We start from the raw sequence: 24191 nt of genomic DNA, 5'->3' as shown, positions 1-24191 counted from the left end.
ACCATCTCACTTAGCGACATAAATTCCATGCTCAATTATGGTCGCAAGTCAAGGACCACCTGTATTTAATCTTGCCAATAGCATTTTATTCATAGCCGTCTATTTTTTTTAATTCTGGGATAGAGCCTCTTATTTTTGCATTATCCTGTCTCTCTCTCTCTCTCTCTCTCTCTCTCTCTCTCTCTCTCTCTCTCTCTCTCTCTCTCTCTCTCTCTCTCTCTCTCTTAAATAAAGTCCCATTGAACTTTTAACCTTCACATCACCCCCGTTGAGGGTGTGATTTTGCTCAAGTGGCTTTTTGATCTCCTTGTTCCATTAGTTAAAAGAAAAAATGAAAGAGCAGTCCTGGAACATCCTTTTCATAGAGTGCGGACGGGGCGTGAGTATGTTTCGGACGAGGAGAACCCGGGACCTGATTGTCAGAGGCATCCCTGAAGTCTTACGAGGAGAACTTTGGCTTCTGTTCTCAGGTATGGTCCATATTTGGAATAATGGAAGTGATGAGATAGATGGCTTCTTTGGAAGCAATGGTACCCAAGTAGACTTGAGGGAACATCTCTAGATGATCATCCCAGAGGTGCTTTTTTCAGGAAGCAAGTGGACTTCCTTGTTTTTCTTTGAAGGCGTCTCGCTTCTCGTCCAAGAAGCTTCTTCAGCTCTTCAGCTTCTTGGATGAGAAGCGAAAGGTCTTCAAAGAAAAACAAGAAAGTCCAGTTGCCTCCTTTAAAAAGCACCGTTGGGACAACCTTGATCTGGATGACCGAGAGCCTCCATAGACATCTCTAGATGACCCTTCTCAGCAGGTTGCATCCAGACACGTTGAGTAGGGGAAAACTCCATTCTCCTTCAAGTCCAGCTCAACTCATCGCTGGCTGAGGAATTCTGGGAGTTGAAGTCCACAAATCTTAAAGTTGCCAATTTTGGAGACCCCCTGATCTATGCAAAGCTCTGGCATTCAAGACACAATTGCAACTTGCCTTTTCCTCTGTGCAACTTACACCCCTGGACAGGTGCTGTCAATGACATGGCACGCCATCCTGGCTATTACTCAGACCTGGTGGAGAAATCTTTCGGGACGTTCACTCTGGAGACAGACGAAATCGAGCGGGATCTGCGCCGCTCGCTGCCCGAGCATCCCGCCTTCCAGAGCGACACGGGCATTTCGGCCCTTCGTAGGGTCCTCACTGCCTACGCCTACAGGAATCCCAAGATTGGCTATTGTCAGGTAGGCCGTGCCTCTGGGTTCCAACTTGGCTTACATGATCCAAACCAAAGTTTGGTCCCTTTATTTGTGTAGGGCTGTGGATGCGTTTCATTAGAGCCATGGTGCCACAGTGGTTAGAATGCAGTATTGCAGGCTGACTCTGCCCACTGCCAGCAGTTTGATGCTGACCGGCTCAAGGTTGACTCAGCTTTCCATCCTTCCGAGGTCGGTAAAATGAGGACTCAAATTGTTGCGGGGGGCAAGAGGCTGACTCTCTAAACTGCTTAGAGAAATCTGTAAAGCCTAAATGCTATCGCTATTATACAGGTAGTCCTTGACTTACAATGAGTCACTTAGTGACTGAAGTTACAGAGGACCCTTCTATGCAGGTAGTTCTCCACTTACAACAATTCATTTAGCGACCATTTGAAGTTACGTCACCAGAAAAAAGTGACTTATAACCATTTTCCACACTTAAAAGCGTTGCAGCATTCCCACAGTCATGTGATCAAAACTCAGATGCTTGGCAACTGACTCACATTTATGACGGTCGTGGTCTCCTAGGGTCATGTGACCCCCTTTTGCGACCTTCTGACAAGCCAAGCCAATGGGGAAGCCAGATTCCCTTCACAACCGTGTGACTAAACAACTGCAGTGATTCATTTAACCAATGAGGCTATAAAATGGGGCAAAATTCACTTAACAACTGTCTCACTTGGCAGTAGGAATTTTGGGCTCAATTGTGGCCATACCTCGAGGACTACCTGTAGAGAGGACTCTTCTGTACTTAACTTCCGTACCTACAACCCAGTTCCAACAGCTGTCACCTCCCCCGCGATCACACGACCGCATTTCAGGAGCTCGGCAACAAACTCCCAGTGTCCTGCGGTCGCATAACCACGATTTACCTTTTTGCCGAAAACCGGTGTTTACTTCCCTCCCAAACAAAAATATTGCTCGGTGTAGTAATTGGTGACTGGTGAAATGTGCTCCTACACAGATCTCTTCGCAAGCTCTGCAGGCGCCCTGCGCTGGCCCCGGGCCCTGATGCAGAAATATCATGTCAGCAAGGTGACGCCGAGAGGACAGAAGGTCAAACTAACCATAATAACAATTGTGTTTGTTTAAAGGCCATGAATATATTAACGTCGGTGTTGCTCCTTTACGCCAAAGAAGAGGAAGCATTTTGGCTGCTGGTGGCCATCTGCGAACGGATGCTGCCCGATTATTTTAATCGCCGCATCATTGGTACTGTTTTGTTTTCGTTGGGTTTCACTCTGGTGATCGCTTTCATGAGTTGGTGGCAGCAGAGAGAGGAGAATTGGAAGGGACCTTGGAGGTCTTCTAGTCCAGCCCTTTGCTCGAGCAGGAGAACCTATACCACCTCAGACAAGTGACTGTCCAGTCTCTTCTTAAAAACCTCCAGTGATGGAGCGCCCACGATTTCTGGTGGCAAGCTGTTCCCCTGGCTGATTGTGTCCTCACTGTCAGAAAGTTTCTCCTTAATTCCAGATTGCTTCTCTCCTGGATTAATTTCCATCTGTGGTTTCTTAGCTTGCCTTCAGGTGGTTTGGAAAATAAGTCGACACCCCTCTTCTTTCTGGTGCCCCTCAAATACTGGAATACTGCTATCATGTACCACCCCCACCTAGTCTTTCTTTTCTGATTAGTTTCCAACTGTTGTTTCTTGTTCTGCCTTCGGGGGCTTTGGAAAATAATTTGACCAGCTCTTCTTCAGAAGTCGTGGGCGTTCCATCACTGGAGATTTTTAAGAAGAGACTAGACCAGGGGTAGGCAACCTCGGCTCTTTTATGACTCATGGACTTCAACTCCCAGAATTCCTGAGTCAGCACAGCTGACTCAGGAATTCTGGGAGTTGAAGTCCATGAGTCATAAAAGAGCCGAGGTTGCCTACCCCTGGACTAGATAGTCACTTGTCTGAAGTGGGATAAGGTCTCCTGCTTGAACAAGAAGACCTCCAAGTTCCAGCTCTATTCTATTCTTTGTAGCAGCCCCTCAAATAACTGGAACACTGCTATCATGTCCCCCCTCCTTTTCTCTAGACAAGCCATACCCAACCGTTCTTCATCAGGCCCTTAATCGTCTTAGCTGCTCTTCTTTGCACTTCTTCCAAAGTCTCAACATCTTTTTTGTAATGTAGTGACCAAAACTGGATGCAGGATTCCAGGTGTGGCCTTTACTAAGGCCTCGCGTGATCTTGATTTTATGCCTCTGTTTATACAACCCAGGATTGTATTGGCTTTTTTGGCTGCTGCCACTCACGGTTGGCTCCTGTTTAGGGGACCGTCCGTGAGGACTCCCAAGATCCCTCTCGCAGTTCCTGTTTTTGAGTTTATGAAATGTGGGTTTCTGAGTTTGCGTCTGCTCCTGGGTAACTGGACGTCTCTTTCAGGTGCCTTGGTAGATCAGGCCGTGTTCGAGGACCTGATCCGAGACTACTTGCCACAGCTGACGGAGCACATGACCGACATGACCTTCTTCTCCTCCGTCTCGCTCTCCTGGTTCCTCACCCTCTTCGTCAGCGTCCTGCCCATTGAGAGCGCTGTCAATGTGGTGGATTGCTTCTTCTACGACGGGATCAAGGCCATCTTGCAGCTGGGCCTGGCCGTGCTCGACTACAACGTGGACAAGCTGCTGGCCTGCAAGGATGACGCAGAAGCCGTAACAGTCCTCAACAGGTGCTGGTGGCGGCTGTTTGTGGGTCGATGGTAGCTGTGTTTGCGTTTAGGGCTGGACTACACGTTGCGCAATGGCGTGAGCGTGTTTGTTTTCCACCTTTATTATTTTTACAAATAAGGCCGTGGACAGATCCAACAGGCTTTCCTCCTCTTCTTTTCCCCACAACAACAATCCTGTGTGGTGGGCTGGGCTGAGAGAGAGGGACTGGACCAAAGTCGCCCAGCCGGCCTTCATGGAGAAAGCGGGAATAGAATTCACGGTCTTCTGGTGATTAGGCCAAAGTCACCCAGCTAGGTTTTATGCCTAAGGTGGGATTAGAATTCTCTGTCTCCTGGTGATTGGCTCAGAGTCACCCAGTTGGCTTTCATGCCTGAGGCGGGACTAGAACTCCCAATCTCCTGGTGATTGGCTGAAAGTCAGTGAGTTTTCAAGCCTGAAAACTGCTGATTGGCCCAAAATCACCCAGTTGGCTTTCATGTCTAACGTGGGACTAGAACTCACCATCTCCCGTTTTTTTTTAGCCTAGCACCTTAATCACGAGACCAATTTGGCTCATAATATAGGTGTGCACAGAGCGGTTAATGTGTGCAAGGGAACTCATTCACACAATCCTTTTCCTTGAATCAAGGTTTTTTGAGAGTGTGACCAACAAGGACAGCCCACTTCCTCCAGCTGTTCAGCAGGCCTCCGGGGTGAGCGAAAGCAAAACCCCTCACCCCAGGGTGGACATCACTGACCTCATTCGAGAATCCAACGAGGTTTGTTCGACACTTTCTTCTCCGCTTTCGCCTTAGAAGAAGAATCGGTAATTTGCTGTATTGCGCCCTGCAGAATGAAGCCACCTTAAAGGGTCCACTTCTGGACTCTTTCTTCCAAAAAATGAAATATAAAGCAATATAAGCCCGAAGTTAATCAGATGGGGCTGGGGGGAGACTTCTCACGGTGACGATTGTGGTTAAAAGGATGATTGAAGTTGGGAGCCACAGACTTAGAGCCGCTTGGTCAGTCTCAGAAGTTGACAGCTGTGTGTGTGTGTGTGTGTGTGTGTGTGTGTGTGTGTGTGTGTAGATGTGTTTCTTTGTGTTTCAAATGTGGACCTCGCATCTGTGGTATGAAATCTTAGAAGGAGTGGCCTTCTGCGCTCTGACCGTCTGGAGCTTCAAATAAGAAGATTTGTAAGATTTGGGGTGGTGAAGATGATGGAGGAGGAGGAGGAGGATAGGAAGAATAATTTTGGAAACCTTCAACACTGAAGGAGTTGGCTGTTTGTGCTGTAGGTGTTGTGCATTCAACCCTGATAAGCAGTAAAATAGTGTCTTGGTCTCCTCCAGAAATACGGTGAAATCCGATTTGAGGAAGTGGAAAGCATGCGACGTCGCAACAGACTGTATGTCATCCAAACCTTGGAAACCACAACTAAGCAGAATGTGGTGAGTAGGTGCTATATTTGGTCTCTATCAGAACTTTGGTCGTTGGTTTTGCCCTGGTATTGAACATAATTTATCATTTAAGTATCAATTGCTCTCTGTTAATTAGATAGATAGATAGATGATAGATAGATAGATAGATAGATAGATAGATAGATAGATAGATAGATAGATAGATAGATAGATAGATAGATAGATAGATGTAGGTAGAAAGAAAAAGAAAGAAAGAAAGAACGAAAGAGAAAGAAAGAAGAAAGAAAGAAAGAAAGAAAGAAAGAAAGAAAGAAAGAAAGAAAGAAAGAAAGAAAGAAAGAAAGAAAGAAAGAAAGAAAGAAAGAAAGAAAGAAAGAAAGACAGACAGGAATAGTCTCATACCCAGTTACCTAGAAGACTTTAGTTAACTAGAAAACGTATTAATTACTTTGATTCATCAGTTGAAATATACAGCTAGGACAATCCCTCAAACATCCAGTCTTAAACTGACTTGCTTTCCTGTCATCTGTTCTCAGCTCCGGGTTGTCTCCCAAGATGTGACTATCAGCCATAGCAATCTGGAAGAACTGTATGAATTATTCAAGGTAACATCTTGGTTGTCCTCGGCAAAAGACTTTTCATGTCTGTCTGACAGTCATGACCTGTAACAGACCTAATAAAGGTAGTCCTCAACATACAACAGTTTGATTACTAACCATTCAAAGTTACGTCATTGAAAAACTTATGACCGTTTTTCACACAGCCATTGCAGGATCCCCATGATCATGTGATTTACATTCACACTTGGCAACTGACTCATGTTTATGACCATTGCTGTGTCCTGGGGTCACGTGATCCCCTTTTGTGACTTTCTGACAAGCCAGGTCAGTGAGGAAGCTTGATTCACTTAGCAACTGTGTCACTAGTTTAACAGCTGCAGTGACTCACTTAAAGATGGCGTAAAATGGGGCAAAACTCACTTAACCAATGTCTCACTTAGCAACAGAAATTTTGGGCTCCATTGTGGTCGTAAGTTGAGGACTGCCTATAATCAAGACAGTTGACTTTGGAGAAAGTTCTTCCATTGAACTCTTGAGACGTTAGGGCAGGGGTCTTCAAACCTGGCCCTTTTATGACTTGTGGACTTCAACTTCCAGAATTCCTCAGCCAGGCATGCGTGCCTGGCTGAGGAATTCTGGGAGTTGAAGTCCACAAGTCATAAAAGGGGCAAGTTTGAAGACCCCTGTGTTAGGGCATGAAAGTTGAGAGCAATGGCCTTTGCACAAAGATGAGAAGGCCCTGAGTGGAATCCACCATCAGCCATGGGCATTCAATGAACGGGTTGGGCAATCGTTCCATTCCTTCATTCATTAGCTGCTATGATGGAAGAGGAAGGAAAAAAAGATTTTTGAATTGACCTTGAGCTCCTGAATGTTTAATTTTAATAAGTAAACATCTGGTGATCTTTCCCAAAGGGGCCACCTCTGGAGTTTCAGAGATAGCATGATTGTCTAGGTAGAGGTTAAGACCATGAGATTTAATAGCCAACGATTTTCAACTTTAGCACTGGATAATTCTATGGGAAAACTACTTGATGTTGCTCAAATTGTCCGCATGTGATCTGATGACATCTTGCTATCATTTATTCGGGTCCTTCTCTTGTTCTTCTTGGTCAGAAAGAACATTTTCTCTCCTGTTACTGGAAACCAAATAGTCCGACCCTAAAGCACCACGATGCCAGCCTGCCCTATCTGGACCAATATCGGATCGACTGTCAGCAATTCCGACTCTTGCACCATCTCCTGAGTCCCTGGGCACACTGTGCCAACCGAGATTCCTTGGCTCTGTGGACCTTCCGGCTCCTGGATGAGAATGTTGACGGCCTGATCAGCTTCAAAGAATTTGTATCCATTTGGGGTATGGTCACAAATACGTCCCACGCTAAGAGATCTGTAGTGTTAGCATTTGGATAAAGTTCCCTCCCTAGGTGAGATCTGGCTGGTGTAGATCAATTCGGTGACTACGGAGCCAGTTTTCAATAATTCCTCAATAATGGAATCCCCATGATATAAAAAAAGATGTTGAGCCTCTAGAAAGAATGCAGAGAAGAGCAACAAAGATGATTAGGGGACCTTAGGTTAAAACCTACGAAGAACGGTTGCAGGAATTGGGTATGGCTAGTTAGTGAAAAGAATGAGTAGGGGGTAACTAGCAGGGCTCCAATATTTGGGGGGCTGCCACAGAGAAGAGGGGGTCAACCTATTCTCCAAAGCACCCAAAGGCAGGATAAAAAGCAATGGGTGGAAACTAACCAAGGAGAGAAGCAACCTGGAACTAAAGAGAAACTTCCTAACAGTGAGAGCAGTTAACCAGGAGAACAGCTTCGGAAGTTGCGGGTGCTTCATCACTGGGGGTTTTAAAGAAGAGATTGGACAGCCACTGGTTATAGGATTTCCTGCTTGAGCAGGGGGTTGGACTAGAAGACCCCTAAGGTCCCTTCCAACTCTGTTATTGTGCTCTACTGTGGACATTTGATCATCTCCGTTGCGTATGAACCGCCTTGAACGACCTCTCTGCTTTTATTTATTTTTCCTTTCCTCCCTTTCTTATTAGATGTTCTGTATTATGGAAGCTTCAACCATAAGCTGACCCTGCTTTTCAAATTGCACATTCCTCCAGGTGAGTGATGTGCAGGTATTGTGTTTAAGTCCTTGCTTTCCATGTTGAAAACCATCCACGTCAATTGGAACCATGTGGGATCCAAGGTGAACTCCTTCCCCAGCCAGGAAACCCATTTTAACCAAGGACATTCTCCTTCTGCCTCAAATGCGATTTATTTCTTTTTAAAGTAGGACAAATAAGCAGAGGCTGAGACAGGAACTCAAGACGCAGACGCTCTTCAAATGTCTCCTGCTTTTGTGAAGTTTAAAGCCAGCTTTTAATCCTTGTGACTTCCTTTTCTTAAAAAAAAATATATTGTTATAAAAAGGTAAAGGTTCCCCCGCACATGCGTGCTAGTCGTTTCCGACTCTAGGGGCCGGTGCTCATCTCCGTTTCAAAGCCGAAGAGCCAGCGCTTGTCCGAGGACGTCTCCGTGGTCATGTGGCCGGTATGACTAGATGCCAAAGGCGCACGGAACGCTGTTACCTTCCCACCGGAGTGGTCCCTATTTTTCTACTTGCATTTTACGTGCTTTCGAACTGCTAGGTTGGCAGAAGCTGGGACGAGTAACAGGTGCTCACTCTGTTACACGGCACTCGGGATTCGACCCGCCAGACTGCCGACCTTCTGATCGACAAGCTCAGCGTCCTAACCCACTGAGCCACCGCGTCCCTTAACAAATTTAGCGATCATCAAAATAGTAGAGAATAAAGAAAAGAAAAAAAAGAAAGAAACATTATTCGGTTTTTAACTTCCCCTCTTCTATGCAAACTGCTAATTTATAATATCAGATTTAGCTGAAGTTTAAAACGTTAATGTATACATTTTTGGAACCCTTTAAAAGTCGCACGGTGACTATATCTTCCAGGCTGTGTGATGCATTGTATATAATCCTTTTGATTTTTAACTGGTTCTTTTTTTTGTTTTGACAGCTTTTACCGAAGTGGAGTCGCTGAGCCCTTTTAAAGGAGCTCAACTCTCTAAAGAAGAATTGATCCATTTCAGTCAACTAAGTGGTGAGTGTCAACATATCGAACGTCTGCTCGTGAAAGCCAAGGAGGTCTTCTGGAAATTAAGGTGGAGCTGATCCTTTGCAACAAGCTCAGAATCCGTTCTCTTAAGTAAAAGTATGAGCCGTGGTGACTGAGTGGTTAGAATGCAGTGTTGTTGTTAGCTGTGAAGTCGTGTCCGACCCACTGCGACCCCATGGACAACGTTCCTCCAGGCTCATTCTCTGTCGTCCCCTTCTTCTAGAATGCAGTACTGCAGGCTAATTCTGCTGACTGCCGGCAATTTGGCAGTTCGATTCTCACTGGCTCAAGGTTGACTCAGCCTTTCATCCTTCCGAGGTCGATCAAATAAGGACCTAGATTGTTGGGGGCAACAAGCTGACTCTGTAAACCGCGTAGAGAGGGCTGTAAAGCACTGTGAAGCGGTATATAAGTCTTAAGTGCTATTGCTATTGCTAACTCTGCCCACTGCTTAGAGTTCGATCCTGACCGGCTCAAGGTTGAGTCGGCCTTCCATCCTTCCATGGTCAATAAAATGAGGACCCAGATTGTTGGGGGCAAGAGGCTGACTCTGTAAACCACTTAGAGAGGGCTGTAAAGCACCGTGAAGTGGTATATAAGTCCAAGTGCTTTTGCTATTGCTAATTGCAAGCACTTGAAGAAGTCTTGGTCAACCTTATTGGCTGTGTTAGTGTCATCTTGTGGACCAGGTCATGTGGAGAGTCTCAAGTCTCAAGTTCAATTCTTGCGATCTCTAATGGAAGGATCTCCGAGGAAGAAAGATCACTTTCTTGCTGTATATCAGGGTCTCTCAACCTTGTCAACTTTAAGAGAGGTATTGACTTCAACTCAGCAATCTTGAAGTTCACACAGCGTAAAGTTGACAAGGTTGAAAAGCACAGCAGTAGACAAAGTACAGCTAGTCCTTGACTACTAGTTCATTTAGCGACCGGTCAAAGTTACAATGGGCCTAGAAAAAGTGACTTAATGACCATTCCAGCTTCGCCCTGGTCACATGATCACAATCCAGATGCTTGGCAACTGACATGTACTTAAGACAGTAGAGTGTCCCAGGGTCATACTTCTCGTGACCGTCAGATGAGCAAAATCAATGGAGAAAGCAGATTCGCTTAACAATCGTGTCACTAACTTTAACAGCTGCTGCGATTCACTTAACAATGGTGTCAAGAAAGGTCGTAAAATGGGAAAAAACTCAAATGTTTCGTTTAGGGGGGGGGAAACCCAGAAATTTTGGGCTCTGTTGTGGTCATTAAGTTGAGGACTGGATAATGCATTAATTTTAATCTTTTTTTTTTTAATCCCATTTATATCCCGCCCTTCTCCGAAGACTCAGGGCAGCTTACAATCTAAGAAGCACAAATCAATGTGCTTAGCAATAGCCTTCATTCTATGTATATGCCTGCTTATTAGGGCTTTCACACACACACCAAGCGGCATTATTACAAAGTCAGCTTAATTGCCCCCAACAATCTGGGTCCTCATTTTACCTACCTCGGAAGGATGGAAGGCTGAATCAACCTTGAGCCTGGTGGGATGCGAACCTGCACTAATTGCAGGCAGCTGGTGTTACTTAAGGAGGCATCAGCCCACTGCTCCACCAAGGCTCTTTAGTATCTCATTTAGTATCTCGGATGGATCAGGAGTATCTTTTTCCCCTCTTCTTTATCTTAGTTTCCTCTCCTGAAGATAAAGCAGATGCCTTAAAGACAAGTCCTGAAAAAGGTAAGTGACCTGGACTTAGCCAGAGTTTGGAGGTGTACCATTGAAGGCTGCCCATCATAAAAGTGTCGTATGGGGTGAAATTTTGAGTCCACCTTGGCCTCTGTATCCATCCTGCATGACCATCAACAGGCACAGTTTTTAAGAATCTTAACTTTGGGGATCAGAGTTGAGGTTGACCACAGCTTAATTTGCATCCGTTAACCTTCCCTTCTGATGCGCTATTGCCAGCAGTCTTTTTGAAGCCATGCTGGAGGAAGGAAGAGAAGGAGGCCGAGCTTGTAGGGATTAGCAAGAAATCCTGGTTTGATGTTGCAGGCTGGCATTAAGAGTGTAAAGTACGAAAGAAAGGGGGCGGGGTGTACTGGCGGGTGTAATATTGGACTGAGTTATTTATTTATTTGATTTATATACCGCTTATACGTACCACAAAATTACTAAGGGACTCAGTCATCACGTGGTCTGTTGAGCACTTGTTTGTGAAAGTAGAAAACTAATAAAACATTTATTTTAAAAAAAAGAGTGTAAAGTACGAGACTTGCAGGGTAGCAGGGCAGAAATAGGAAAGCCTTTAGTGATCTTGCAGATTCCATCCCTTCACATCTGGAAGCTCGGCTGAAAGTCTTTCGATTGAGATGTGATGAAGTTTCAGCCGGAAACTGTAAATGATCCAAAGTTACCCAACGGATCTGATTCCTTAGCAGAAACCCTCCAGCAGAAGCAGCACTATTGACCCATCATCTGTTCTTCTGAATCTGACTCTTTCCTACCAAACAGGGAAAGGGAAAGTGGACATCCAGGCTTACCTGAAGCAGTGGCAAGACGAGATCCTTAAAAAGGAAGCAAGCATTAAGGATTTGCCCCGGATGAACCAGGTGAGAACTTTTCTGGAAGCAAGTATTTTGTTCTAGTGGAGTATTTTTTGTTCTCCCCCATTAATACAGGTAGGGTGGAGGTATAGCAAATATTGATAGAGGAGACTATTTGTAGCTCAGGATTGAGCTGTGGGGACCTTAGGGCTCTCTGAGCTTGGTGGTTTTCTTGCGGACGTTTCATTACCAGACTAGGTAACATCATCAGGGTTAGGGTTATGATGAGAAAGATGATGGTGCTATTTAGTTTGATAATGAAACATCTGCAAGTGAACAACCAAACTCAGAGAGCACCAAGGTTCCCATATAAAAAATTCTGCTAAAGTCTACTCTAGAACATCAAAATGTAGTCTTCTCTCACCTGGAGAACTTTAGACCTTGGCTACAAACTCATAAACTCCTGCCAGGTGAACCATGAAGTTTGGAGATCATGCAGATCGTTATTCAGTGCATCTTCAGGACACTTGATGGGGAAATCTAGTCAACACACCCATTTTTATGAGCCCTGGTGGCGCAGTGGTTAGAATGCAGTACTGCAGGCTAATTATGCTGACTGCCAGCAGTTCGATCCTGAACGGCTCAAGGTTGACTCAGCCTTCCATCCTTCTGAGGTCAGTAAAATGAGGACCCAGATTGTCAGGGACAATATGCTGACTTTGTAAGCTGCTTAGAAAGGACTATAAAGCATTGTGAAGCGGTATATAAGTCTTAAGTGCTATTGTTATTGCCCTTTCTCCCTCCCTCCCTCTCTTCCTTCCTTCTATAACACTGTCCACTGCCAGCAGTTCGATCCTGACTGGCTCAAGGTTGACTTGGCCTTCCATCCTGCCAAGAGCAGTAAAATGAGGACCCAGATTGCTGGGGGCAAGAGGCTGACTGTAAACCGCTCAGAGAGGCCTGTAAAAGCACTGTGAAGCGGTATACAAGTCTTAGTGCTATTTACAAAAAGCTGCTGCAAGCATGGCTTGCTCTATTGACACATACGTACACGCTTGGTTCTGAAAAGGTCTCTTCTTTTTCCCTTCCCAGTCCCAGTTCATCCAGTTTTCCACGACCTTGTATAACTTGTTCCACGGTGATCCAGAAGAAGAACTCCTGTTCCGTGCCATCGCTACAGTTACCGGCCTCCTGTTGAGGATGGAGGAGGTGGGGCGAAAGCTCCAGAGATCCACTTGCCCAGCCCAGCGAGGAACATCTCCTGTGGCTGGTCCTACAGCACCACCGGCCTCCCAAACGGATGAGCCAGGAGCCCCACTCTCCAGCTCCGTCAACGAAGGCTGGTCGTTCGCTTTTGAGCAGATCCTGGCCTCCTTGCTAAACGAACCTGCCTTGGTGAGGTTTTTTGAGAAACCGGTCGATGTCAGAGCCAAGTTAGCCAACGCTAAAGCCACTCAGTTAAAAACAAGGGCTGGCATGTAAGAACCTTGAGACTCAACTTCTCTCCCCTCTGCATAAAACAATCCAAAACAGGAGGTAACGCTGAGCTTCAAGTTGCACCCTGAGGAATTAGTCCGATTCCCTTAATAGCCGGGCAGTGTACATGGCTTTATTTGTATTTTTGTGGGGTCAAGTTGTTTGAAGCACAATTGCCCCTAATCTTTGCCTTTCGATACACCAGATTTTATAAGGCACGGCCACCAACACGGGGCCACTTGGAAGGGGGAAAAAACAACAACCCTAAATTGTCTCCTCGACAGTACAAGATTTCCAAGTTCTCACTTTTCAGGCCCCCGTTTTGCTGTGTCGTCTTAACGGGTAAAGGCGGCAATTTTTGCAAAGAGCTTCTTAAAACCTGGAACGTAGATTCTGCATCGAGGGCAGAATCTCTGACCAGTTTAGGACACCTGTTTAGAAAAGCTGTTTATTTCAATGGGGGCCAAGAATTTTTTTAAAAATACACATTTCTTCAAAACCTGGTTCTTCAAAGGCATTACTTGCCTCACACTGAAGCCTTCTCGGCTGATAGCGTTAAATTTTTGCGACTGTGCCTACGTCTTCTGGACGGGTCTGTGACAATTCGCACGGCCAACTTGCCATGGCCAACTCACCACAGTCAACTTCCTGTGGGCAAGTCGCCTTGGGACAATTTGCTGTGAGACAAGCGTTAGACTAATATCAAACAAATGGTGGTATGGAATCATTAAAGAAAGGATGCAAAAGGAGAGACAGAATGGAATGTGAATGACAACAATTAAAATTATTTATTTTGAATAATTAAATTAGTTTGTTAAATTGTTTTGCAGCAAGTTGTACTACAGTAAGTTGGCCATGATGAGTTGGCCATGAGTTGGCCAAGGCAAGTGGGCTGTGGCAAGTTGGCCATGGTGAGTTGGCCATGAGTTGGCCAAGGCAAGTTGGCCATGATGAGTTGGCCATGATGAGTTGGCCATGAGTTGGCCAAGGCAAGTTGGCCATGGTGAGTTGGCCAAGGCAAGTTGGCCATGATGAGTTGGCCATGATGAGTTGGCTGTGGCGAGTTGCCCCATTCCATTTCTGGGCAGTTCTTTTACTCAATATCCAAAACAATGGTGATTTGGCCCAATTTTGCAAGCCGGGAAGTTGCATCATAGTGTTATTTTCCTCAAAGTGTGAGTTAAGTAGAATTCTGAGGTTCCCTTTGAAAAACCGTCCAGTCCAGCCAATGAAAAACTAGGAACAGAAATCCCAGAATCAGCTGCTTAATTCTATATACACACACCACTAAAATGATTTGGGGGAAACAGCTATTTGATGTTGCAGTAATTCCTTTATTTCACACACACACACACACACACACCCCTTTTTGGGTGGAAGTCATTGTTTCATGGGATCCAAAATCACAAAGGTGTTTAGTAAAAAGGAATGGGTAGTAGTAAGAAAGTTGGATGTGATTATGAAAAACTCTTCTTAGTGTTGCCCAGATGGGTCCTCTGCAAAGGTTGAGGGTTAATGCTAAGCCAAGTTCCAGTACTTAAATCCTAGAGTTATGTTTCAGATTTCAGGCTGAAATCTTTCCAGCCCCAAGTAAAACATGGATTGTGAAGCTAACTCATCGCTATTAGAAAACAGAACTGTCAGACTTTATTCAGTTGGAGCAAAAATAATTAGAATTCATTCTTCAAAGACCTTCCAAGAATCTATTCCTCAAAGACTTTTCAAGTCCTTCAAGAATGAGATTTAAAAAAAAACCAAAAAAAACCCCCTCTATTGCCTTTAAAACTCTTCTCAATTTACCTTAATCCAAGCGTTGCTTTAGTAAAAGACACTAATATTTGCAACCTTTAAGTTAAAAAGTGCGGCTATTTTTTTAAATGGACAATTGAGAATGGTGGCATGAGGCCTTTTGCCAACTATAGACAGGTATATATTTTTCAAAATCCAGTTTTCTGATATGTCACAAAAAAAACCCAGTTTTCTCCAATTTAATGTGCTCCTAATTCTAACATAATTGAGAAATATGAGTACCAGGAATATAAAAATCCCAGTTTCTAGACCTCAGCAGTCCTAATACAAGAATTCTTCAGTTTGAAAGTATTTTTTTATAACATCTGGAGTTAGCACCACCATCAGAAATTCAGAAAAGTTTGATTTATGCCAACTTTCTTTTTCTTCTTTGGCTGCTCATGGTTACTAAATGACCGAGCTGAAAGATAAAAAGCGTTTATAAAGGGGGCGGGGGAAAATCTAGATAGACATAGTGTCTTTTTCAACAAAAGTACTGTATAAAATGCAATTGTGGATGGCCATATGAATAGCATTTTTTTATAGTATGTTTTCCAAGAGACCATTACAAATACTTGAGATAAACAAGTACACACACACACACACACACACACACACAAATATATATATATATATATATTAAAGCTTAGAATTGAATTGTCTTATAAACAAATACACATGTATATATTATTATCCTTAAGAAAAAAAATCATAAATTATATGGTACAGAACTAGTTTCTTGCCTCCAATATGACAGATGTTTACAGGGGAGTAAAGAATGCGCTCAACTCAGTCCCTCAAAGGTATTTTTAAGAATGAGCACTTTGATTTTTGCTTTGGAGTGAAATAGGATCCACAAAGTAACCCCTTTCCTTTCCGTGAACGTGGTCCATGAACTGTCAGCCATTGCGTGATGCTTCTTAAAAGTAGAGCTTTATTTTTCCTTCCAAAATTATATGTACAAATCTGCTGAAGGATCTAGCAGGTGATTTTACAAGGATTGGGAGGGATTCCAGTCCAACCTGGCTTCTACAAACCACCACCACCCCCCAAAAAAATATCCCTCAGTAAGACACGTTCTTGCTTCTTCTGCTTTTCCCCATTTTAGGAAATACTTTATGACTAGGAACATTTTTTTAAAAAGTGATCTATATTTGACACTGTGCAAAATAAATTCAATATTCGATTTTAAACCTTTGCTTTTTGCTTTTTCCCCTTTTGTGCTCTTTTTTCTTTTTCTCTTTCTTTCTTTCTCTCTCTCTCTCTCTTTTTCTTCCCTTTGTACACAGTTAATATCTAAAGTTAGACTCTGCATTTGTGAACCCAACAGCCTTTTGGTTTGTAAATATGTACAGAAAGTGCCAGGCTGGCGGGAGAGGAGGCGGGGAAAAAGGTGCGTGTGTTTCCACAATGAACTAAAGATTCGTCTCACTTTGAATCCTGCTAAGGCTTCTAATTTCTACAACACACGTACAGGCAGTCCTTGACTTCCAACAGATCATTTAGTGACCATTTGAAGTTACGGCAGCAGTGAAAAAAGGGACTTATGACTGTTTTCCATGGTTACGACGGTTGCAGCTTCCCCCCAGAGTCATGTGATCAAAATTCGGACACTTGGCAACTGGTTCATATTTATGACGGTCGCGGTGTTTCCCGGGGTCAAGCGATCCCCTATTGCAACCTTAATAATAATAATAATGATAAAGTTGGAAGGGACCTTGGAGGTCATCTAGTCCAACCCCCTGCTCAGGCAGGAAACCCTATACCATTTCAGAGCAGCCAAGTCTGACAAGCAAAGTCAATGGGGGAAGCCAGACTCATTTAACAACCGGATTCCTAACTTTAACAGCTGCAGCCATTCCCTTAACCATGGTGGCAAGAAAAGTCGTAAAATGTGGCTGACTTAACAAACCTCTCACTTAGCAACCGAAGTTTTGGGCTCAATTGTGGCCGTTGAGGATATCATCTGTAAAGGCAGGGAGGCCAAGAAGCCCGTGGGCTCAGCAAACCCCCTTGATCAGCACTCTATCCTTCCAAATTCTAAAGATTTATGAGACAATTCGTCCTCAATACACTAATCGGGGTTAATTCCACTTAAGTCAGGGGTAGGCAGCCTTGGCTCTTTTATGACTCGTGGACTTCAACCCCCAGAATTCCTGAGCCAGCTGGCTCAGGAATTCTGGGAGTTGAAGTCCACGAGTCATAAAAGAGCCAAGGCTGCCTACCCCTGACTTAAGACGACAATCTGTTGAATGGACTTGGTCCCTGTTGTTATTAGATCAGCGCTTCCCCACCGTTTTCCCTTCGCTGCCCTAAACCTGGAAAGCGGCTCACGGGAGTCCCTCCCTTCAGCGTTGCCGTCGTAACTTCGAGCAGTCGCTGAAGGAACGGCTGGAACTTGTGGTCCAGCTGGATCACAAAAAAAATGAGATCACAGAATGATCTTGATGTCATTTCAGCCTAAACCACCCTTGGTGACTTGATCAACTTTCATCCTACTAGAAATACTTTAGGAGATTTTCAAATGTGCTTTAGAACACATGGCAGTCTTTAATTCCATTTAAGCCTCTCCTTTGAGATGGGGGGGGTAGTGGTTTCGTGGATTGTTCCCCAAGGAAAAACCATGTTTATCCAAGTTGCGGTCATTTACCCAAGTTTTCAAAACACTGCATTAGATGCCAGATTTGCTGTTAGATCCCTAACCTAGGCTGGCTGGGGAATTCTGGGAATTGAAGTCCACCAATCTTCAAGTAGCCAAGGTTGAGGAAAACTGCTCTATTAATACTGGATTTAGGGGGGGGAAAACATTGTTACCCCTTTGTTTAATGATCCAGGAAAATTGACTGGTACATGCCTGTCCATGCAAAGCATGTTCAGCAGTTAAGTAATTACAATCCAAGGAAAATACAGATTGTTATAAAACAGTGATTTATCTGCCTGAGAGTTTTATACACACAGCTATACCTGAATAAATACAGTTTGCTTTTTTTTTTCTTCAAATGTATGACCCTGAACTATTATTTAAACAAATGCCTTCCAACACTGAGCTTGGGAACTAGATATATCTAGTGTGAAACAACTTTGCACTAATAGCAGCAGGTAAAACTTTCACATCCCCCAAAAGAAGTACAGCTGGAAAGACTAAAGAACAAATGTGCAAGCTGAACAAAGTTAATCTTTCTTTTTTTAAAAAAAAATGCCCCTTGCAATTACAAGTCATTCCTTTTGCAAAAAGAGACAATAAGGGATGCTTTGGTGTATTCTCGACCACTGAGGAATTTTTAAAAAAACTCTTCGTTTAAAAAAGTTCAAAAATATATAAACACAGTTGTTTTTTTAAAAAAATGACCATTTACAAAAATACATTTTATTGCTAACCCTACTGACTTGTGACACTTCTTAGATCCAAGATTCCACTTCACCAAACCCCTAACCCTTAACAGCAAAACCACAAAGTTTGCTTTTATCTTTGGGTGACAAGATTATTCTCCAAAACAAAGTTTAATTAGACCAGAGGAGAAACATTAAGGATCCTGCACCCTATTTGGCTAATTAGGGAGTCGAGCTAGATATGAGGATTTTTTTTAAAAAAAGTCTCCATTTCAAATGAAATAAAACCAAATGGACTCTTTTATAGACAACTCGAAAAACCAAAGGAACTGGTGCACAACGAAAAAATTCAGGCAAAAGTGGTTTTTCAGAAACGATAGCAGCATCACTCGATTATTCAAAAAAAAAGTCCTTAAGGAAGGGAGAGGAAAAAAATTGAGTTGCGAGGAAATTGCGAACCGAATCACATCAATTGCACCCTGAACAGGTGAAAAACGTGGCAGTCAGGCAGTCAGGACTGGCTATATTTCACAGCAAAGTTTCTTTTTTTCCCCCCAAAACTGCTTCTTAGGGTCTAAATCGATCAGCGTGTAAAATTTGATCCTGTAACAAAACAAGAACTTAAACCGTATGAACAATATGGTGCGACAGCACACCAACCTAGTTACAGTTCACGGCTGTGATTCCCTGCAAGTTCTTGAGTCTGGATTGGACTCTTGACTGGAAAGTCAAGCTGTTTTTTTGTTTTGTTTTGTTTTTTCCTTGTCCAAGTGAGCTTCCAGTTGTGGCCTGGGCGTCAAACTCATGTTGACTGACAGTTCCTTAAGCAAACGTACTCCTTCCACCTCCCTTCTCTGTGCTTGCTGAGCAGCGGAGGTTGAGCTTTCGTGGCTAGCTGCCTTTTGCGCTGCCGAGTTGGTTTTTCTAAGCAGGAAAGGATTCCGGCTGTAGCTCTCCGCTCCTTCCCCGTCCCTTGGACCGTCGTTCTCACGGTTGGCCTAGGCTTCCTTTTGAGAAGGAGCCACTCCTCCTCCTCGGTGCTCAGCGGTTGCTGTTCCCAGGTTAAGCGCGATGACCATCTCTCGTTGGAGACCTCAAGGCATCTGCGTTTCGGGCAAGTCTTGTAAACTGCACGGCTGCCCTTGTAGGTGGTGGCTCGGAGGCTGGGGGTGGTGGAAGTAGCCCAGGCCGGTGGTCTGTTGAGGCAAGGGAGGTTGCTGGAATAAGTGCTGGTTCTGCCCCGCTTCGGCTGCCCTCTGCATCTGGGGAGGAAGAGAAGATTCGACGTGAACATGGACAACCTCAAGGCTTATCCCGGCGTCAGACGGGAGCACGGAATGCAGGCAATACGGAATGGGAATTCTGGGAAGGGAAGAGCACCTGTCTTGAAGCTGCCACAGTTGAGAAACACTGTTTGAGATTAATCGCCACTTGTCCCGTCTCATGCATAGAATAGAGCTGGAGGGGACCTTGGAGGTCTTCTAGTCCAGCCCCCTGCTCAAGCAGGAAAACGTATACCATTTCAGACAAGGGACTTTTCCAGTCTCTTGTTAAAAACCTCCAGGGATGGAGCACCCACAACATCTGGAGGCAAGCTGTTCCACTGGCTAACTGTCCTCACTGTTAAGAAGTTTCTCTTTAACTCCAGGTTGCTTCTCTCCTTGATTAATTTCCATCCATTGTTTCTTGTCCTGCTTTCTGGTGCTTTGGGGAATAGCTTGACTCCCTCTTCTTTGGGGCAGCCCCTCAAATTCTGGAGTAGTCCAGTTTCAGGTATTGCCACCAACAGCAAACAGCGCCAAATGGAAGTGAATCAGCACCTACAGGCGTGTTTCTCACCTTTGGCAGCTTTAAGATGGGTGGACGTCTCCTTCCAGAATTCTGAAATTTTTATTTCCTTCTATAGCTCAATATTGTATCTCCTTCTATAGGTCAATATTATTTCCAAAGTGATCGGAACGCTCCAGGTTTTCAGGTTTGGTCCAGCTTTATCAATCCTAGACTTTTTTTTTTCATCTCTTCCTCCCATCGGTGGCCTTTGCAAGTAGTCCCCGACTTACGACTAGAACTGAGCTCATTTCCATTGCTAAGGGAGACAGTTGTTAAGGGAGTTTTTGTGCCATTCTACCACCTTTCTCGCCACAGTTTGTTAAGCGAATCACTGCAACTGTCAAGTTACTAACACGGCTGTTAAGTGAATCTGGCTTTCCCCATTGACTTTGATTGTCGGATTGTCTTATCATCTCTTATTTCAAAAAAAAAACCCACAAAACCTCGATTCTCACACTGTCCCGCTATTGTTATGTCTAACTAACTTCCATGCACATTCCTCCTCCTCCCCCCGCCCCCAGTATCATCTAATTCTAACACTAATTCTAAGAGTAAAACATAAGGAGGAAAATGGCTGCATCTCCATACATTGTCAAAGCAAGAACATCCGAGGTTGGCTGCGTTGACACTACCCATATCGACGGTCGCACCTGGCAAAAACGGTTACCTGGAGGTAAAGGTGATGCTGTGGGACCGGCTGTGGTGGCCACTGGTGGAGGGTGCTGGCCGGGTGGCTCTGTGGGACAGTCACGCTGGGGTGGGGAATCACCACCGAGGGGGAGAAGCCAGGGGATGGGACAGGGGCCTGGATGGCCGCGCAGGTGACGGGCTGCAGCTGTACGGCAGAAGGCAGATTCTGTGGTTCTTGAGTAAACCTTCCAAGGGGGGAAAATGCGAAGCTTTGTGAAGAAAGGGAAATTGAAGCTTTCCTCCCACATCCATATGAGATAGCTGGACCTTGTGGAGAGGCTCAGAGAGAGAGAATAGAATAACCGAGTTGGAAGGGACCTGGTAGAGCCTTGGTGGAGCAGTGGGCTAATGCCTCCTTAAGTAACACCAGCTGCCTGCAATTAGTGCAGGTTCACATCCCACCAGGCTCAAGGTTGACTCAGCCTTCCATCCTTCCGAGGTAGGTAAAATGAGGACCCAGATTGTTAGGGGCAATTAAGCTGACTTTGTAATAATGCCGCTTGGGGTGTGTGTGTGAAAGCCCTAATAAGCAGGCATATGCATAGAATGAAGGCTACTGCTAAGCTTGTAAGCCGCCCTGAGTCTTCAGAGAAGGGCGGGATATAAATAGAATTAAAATAAAAAATAAATAAAATAAAAATCTAGTCCAACCCCCCGCCCAAGCAGGAGACTCTACACCCTTTGTGACAAAGGGCAGTCCAGTTCTCTTCTTGAAAGCTTCCAGTGATGAAGCTCCCACAATGTCTGAAGACAATTTCTGTTCCATTGGTTGATGGTTCTCCCTGTCAGAAAATGTCTCCTTATTTCTAGGTTGACTCTCTCCATACATTATTCCTGGTCTGGCCTTCAGGTGCTTTAGGAAATAGGTTGGTCCCCTTCTCACTGCGACAGCCTTTCAAATATTGGAACGCTGCTATCGTGTCTTTGAATGGGCCTTTAAATAGAACAGGGGTCTCCAAGTTTGGCCATTTTAAGCCTTGTGGACTTCAACTCCCAGAATTCTCCAGCTAACTTCTGGGAGTTGGAGTCCACAAGTCTTAAAAGTTGCCAAGCTTGGAGAACCCTGTTCTAACCCTAACTCTATCTTTAGGTCTGAGAACCCTACAGGTCTGGCTTCCCAACACACAAGTCTTTTGTTACGTTCTAGAAAATTCTACAGAATTTACATTTACTCAGTAGAGCAAGATTTCCCAATCTGGGCCATTTCCAGGTATATGGACTTCAACTCCCAGAATCCCAGAGCCATCATAGCCATGGCTTAAAATTCTGGGAGTTGAAGTCCACTTCACAGTTTGTCAAGGTAGAGTTATCCTGAGAGGAGGGTGGCTTACTTGGCCTGCGGTCTACTAGTGTTGCTTTGGGAGGTGTGATTGTTCCCACTCGCGCTGGGCATCAACGGCTGCACAGGTTGATCTAACAACATCCTGGGAAGAAGAAAAACAGCACATCCAACACAACTGTGAGAAAATTAAGACAGCTGGTGCCTGAACGATTTCATGCAAGTTGCACCCATTTTGGACCACAGTGCTTGATGGAGGTCCTACTGATCAAACAAGGCACCACTTGAAACATTATATTCTTAATTTCCAGAAGGTTAAACTGAGGGACACTTTGCCACCCAAACTAGAGTTCTTTCTATCTATGGAGATGCTCAGTCATCCAGGTCATGGTTATCCCAAAGATGCTTTTTCACAAGGCAACTGGACTTTTTGTTTTTCTTTGAAGACGTTTTGCTTCTCATCCAAGAAGCTTCTTCAGCTCTGACTGGATGGTGCAGGATGGAAGGATTTATACTCCTTGCAGACCACTGGTCATTTGCATTCTTTTTAGAGAGTCGTTGTGGCCACTTGGAGGTTTATCTATGTCTCAGCGACTCAACGACTCCCTAAAAGAAGGCAAAGGACCAGCGGTCTGCAAGGAGTATAAATCCTTCCCTTCCCTACCATCCAGTCAGAGCTGAAGAAACTTATTGGATGAGAAGCGAAACGTCTTCAAAGAAAAACAAAGAAAGTCCAGTTGCCTGGTGAAAAAAGCATCTTTGGGATAGAGTTCCTCCTCATTTCTTCATCCGTACCTTAAGTTTCGATCTGGGTTGTAATCAGATGGTTGTGGATGTTCGCCCAGTTCTGATGGCATTGGAGAGGGCACAGGGAGAGGGCCTGCTTGAGTAAAAACCATGGGGTTGTTGTAGACGGGCAAGGAAATGCTCATCTGGATGGGCATGCACACCGGCCTGATCTGGCTTCCTCTCACCACATGTTTTCGCTGTAGTGGCTGCCCCTGAAATAAAAACACAAATGCCTGAGCAGGAGTTTTCCAGGCTGCAGGGGAAGAGAAATTGATTCGGAACCCACAAGATACAAATAGTCCTCCACTTTTGACCGGAATCTCTGTTGCTAAGAAACGAAGTTCTTAACTGAATCGCCAACGAATTTCCCTTTCATTCTCTAATTCGTATTTTGGAGTTTCCCTCTGAGCGAGTTATTTCTCATCAATGGAAAACGATCAGAACTGTATCTTGTCTGGGTTTGAGTCATTTCTGATCTTTGATTGTAATCACGATGTGATTGGGCTATCCAGGAGAAAGTAATCCTACAATTACAGGTTGCCTGACTAGCGTTGGGTGGGGAAGCCATATAGGACCACCCTGATTGATAGGAGAGAATATTTGTAGCTCAGGGTCAAATTCAGGGGTCCTTAGAGCTCTCTGGGGTGGGTTGTTTTCTTGCAGACATTTCATTACCCAACTAGGTAACATCATCCGTGCTACAAGGAGGAGGAGGAGGAGGAGGAGGAGGAGGAGGACTGTAGTGTTCTTGGTGTTCTCTGAGCTGGGTTGTTTTCTTGCAGACATTTCATTACCCAACTAGGTAACATCATCCATGCTAGAAGGCAGAGGGGTTTGCGGAGAGGAAGAGGACAACAATGACTTTAGGGTTGCTTGGTGTCCTCTGAGCTTGAATATTTTCTTGCAGAAGTTTCATCCGCCAACTAGGAAACATCACGCTAGAAGGGAGAAGGGTTTGGTCTCTGCATATACTCCCACCAACACTGACTGAGCAAGCCACTAGTATATAAAATGAGAGCAAACCCCACTCCCTTCTAGCACTGATGATGTTACCTAGTTGGGTAACGAAACTTCTGCAAAGAAACCACCAAGTTCAGATACCACCAAGGACCCTATTACACCAATCGTAATAATGTAAAAAAGGGGGGGGGATTACCTGAGTTGATGTGACACAAGTTTCCCTGACAAAGGATGGCTGGGAGGCCAAGGGAGCACCACCAAACTGCTTTGATCCCATGATGCTTTGCTGCTGTTGGGACTTCTTGGGAGCAGCTGGCCTGTTTCCTAAGGTCGCTCCTGTTGATTGCCGCCTTGGACTCTGTTGGGACTGTGCAGTGCTGAAGACCAAAGGCATTGACTGCTGCATGAACATCTGTTGGACAAGAGAGGATGGTCAAAGTGGAGGTGTCTGAAGAGCAGAATTTTATGTGAAGCTCACGATGGAAACTGGAGCCCAGTTAACACGTCAGCATACGTGTTTTCCGG

The 24191-nt window shown here is 44.7% G+C and overlaps 2 protein-coding genes across 3 annotated transcripts in view; one reads left to right on the top strand and one right to left on the bottom strand.

Moving 5' to 3' along the window:
- The window catches only part of TBC1D8B (TBC1 domain family member 8B), a 32145-nt gene extending 15964 nt beyond the window's left edge, over positions 1 to 16181 (top strand). For both annotated transcript variants that reach the window (XM_081336814.1, XM_081336813.1), the window contains 13 exons: positions 320 to 470; positions 1011 to 1225; positions 2335 to 2452; positions 3618 to 3903; positions 4533 to 4662; positions 5236 to 5334; positions 5841 to 5909; positions 6981 to 7221; positions 7918 to 7983; positions 8898 to 8981; positions 10668 to 10718; positions 11493 to 11590; positions 12617 to 16181. In XM_081336814.1, coding sequence (XP_081192940.1) covers positions 320 to 470; positions 1011 to 1225; positions 2335 to 2452; positions 3618 to 3903; positions 4533 to 4662; positions 5236 to 5334; positions 5841 to 5909; positions 6981 to 7221; positions 7918 to 7983; positions 8898 to 8981; positions 10668 to 10718; positions 11493 to 11590; positions 12617 to 13006 — 1998 coding nt within the window. In that variant the 3' untranslated portion in view covers positions 13007 to 16181. The remainder of the gene's footprint in view (positions 1 to 319; positions 471 to 1010; positions 1226 to 2334; positions 2453 to 3617; positions 3904 to 4532; positions 4663 to 5235; positions 5335 to 5840; positions 5910 to 6980; positions 7222 to 7917; positions 7984 to 8897; positions 8982 to 10667; positions 10719 to 11492; positions 11591 to 12616) is intronic.
- A 2219-nt stretch (positions 16182 to 18400) lies between these two features.
- Positions 18401 to 24191, bottom strand: part of LOC308673255 (neuronal PAS domain-containing protein 2-like) — a 50411-nt gene continuing 44620 nt past the window's right edge. Inside the window, exons 16-20 of the mRNA XM_081336815.1 lie at positions 23863 to 24078; positions 22713 to 22918; positions 21970 to 22062; positions 20616 to 20823; positions 18401 to 19380 (exon numbers count right to left, since the gene is read on the bottom strand). Of these exons, the coding sequence (XP_081192941.1) occupies positions 19213 to 19380; positions 20616 to 20823; positions 21970 to 22062; positions 22713 to 22918; positions 23863 to 24078 (891 nt within the window). The 3' untranslated portion in view covers positions 18401 to 19212. The remainder of the gene's footprint in view (positions 19381 to 20615; positions 20824 to 21969; positions 22063 to 22712; positions 22919 to 23862; positions 24079 to 24191) is intronic.

Source organism: Vipera berus, assembly GCF_964194415.1.
Source record: "Vipera berus genome assembly, chromosome: 11".
In the NCBI taxonomy this organism is placed as follows: Eukaryota; Metazoa; Chordata; class Lepidosauria; order Squamata; family Viperidae; genus Vipera; species Vipera berus.
Note: the sequence above shows the minus strand (reverse complement) of the source record. Positions and strands in the feature narration are given on the sequence as shown.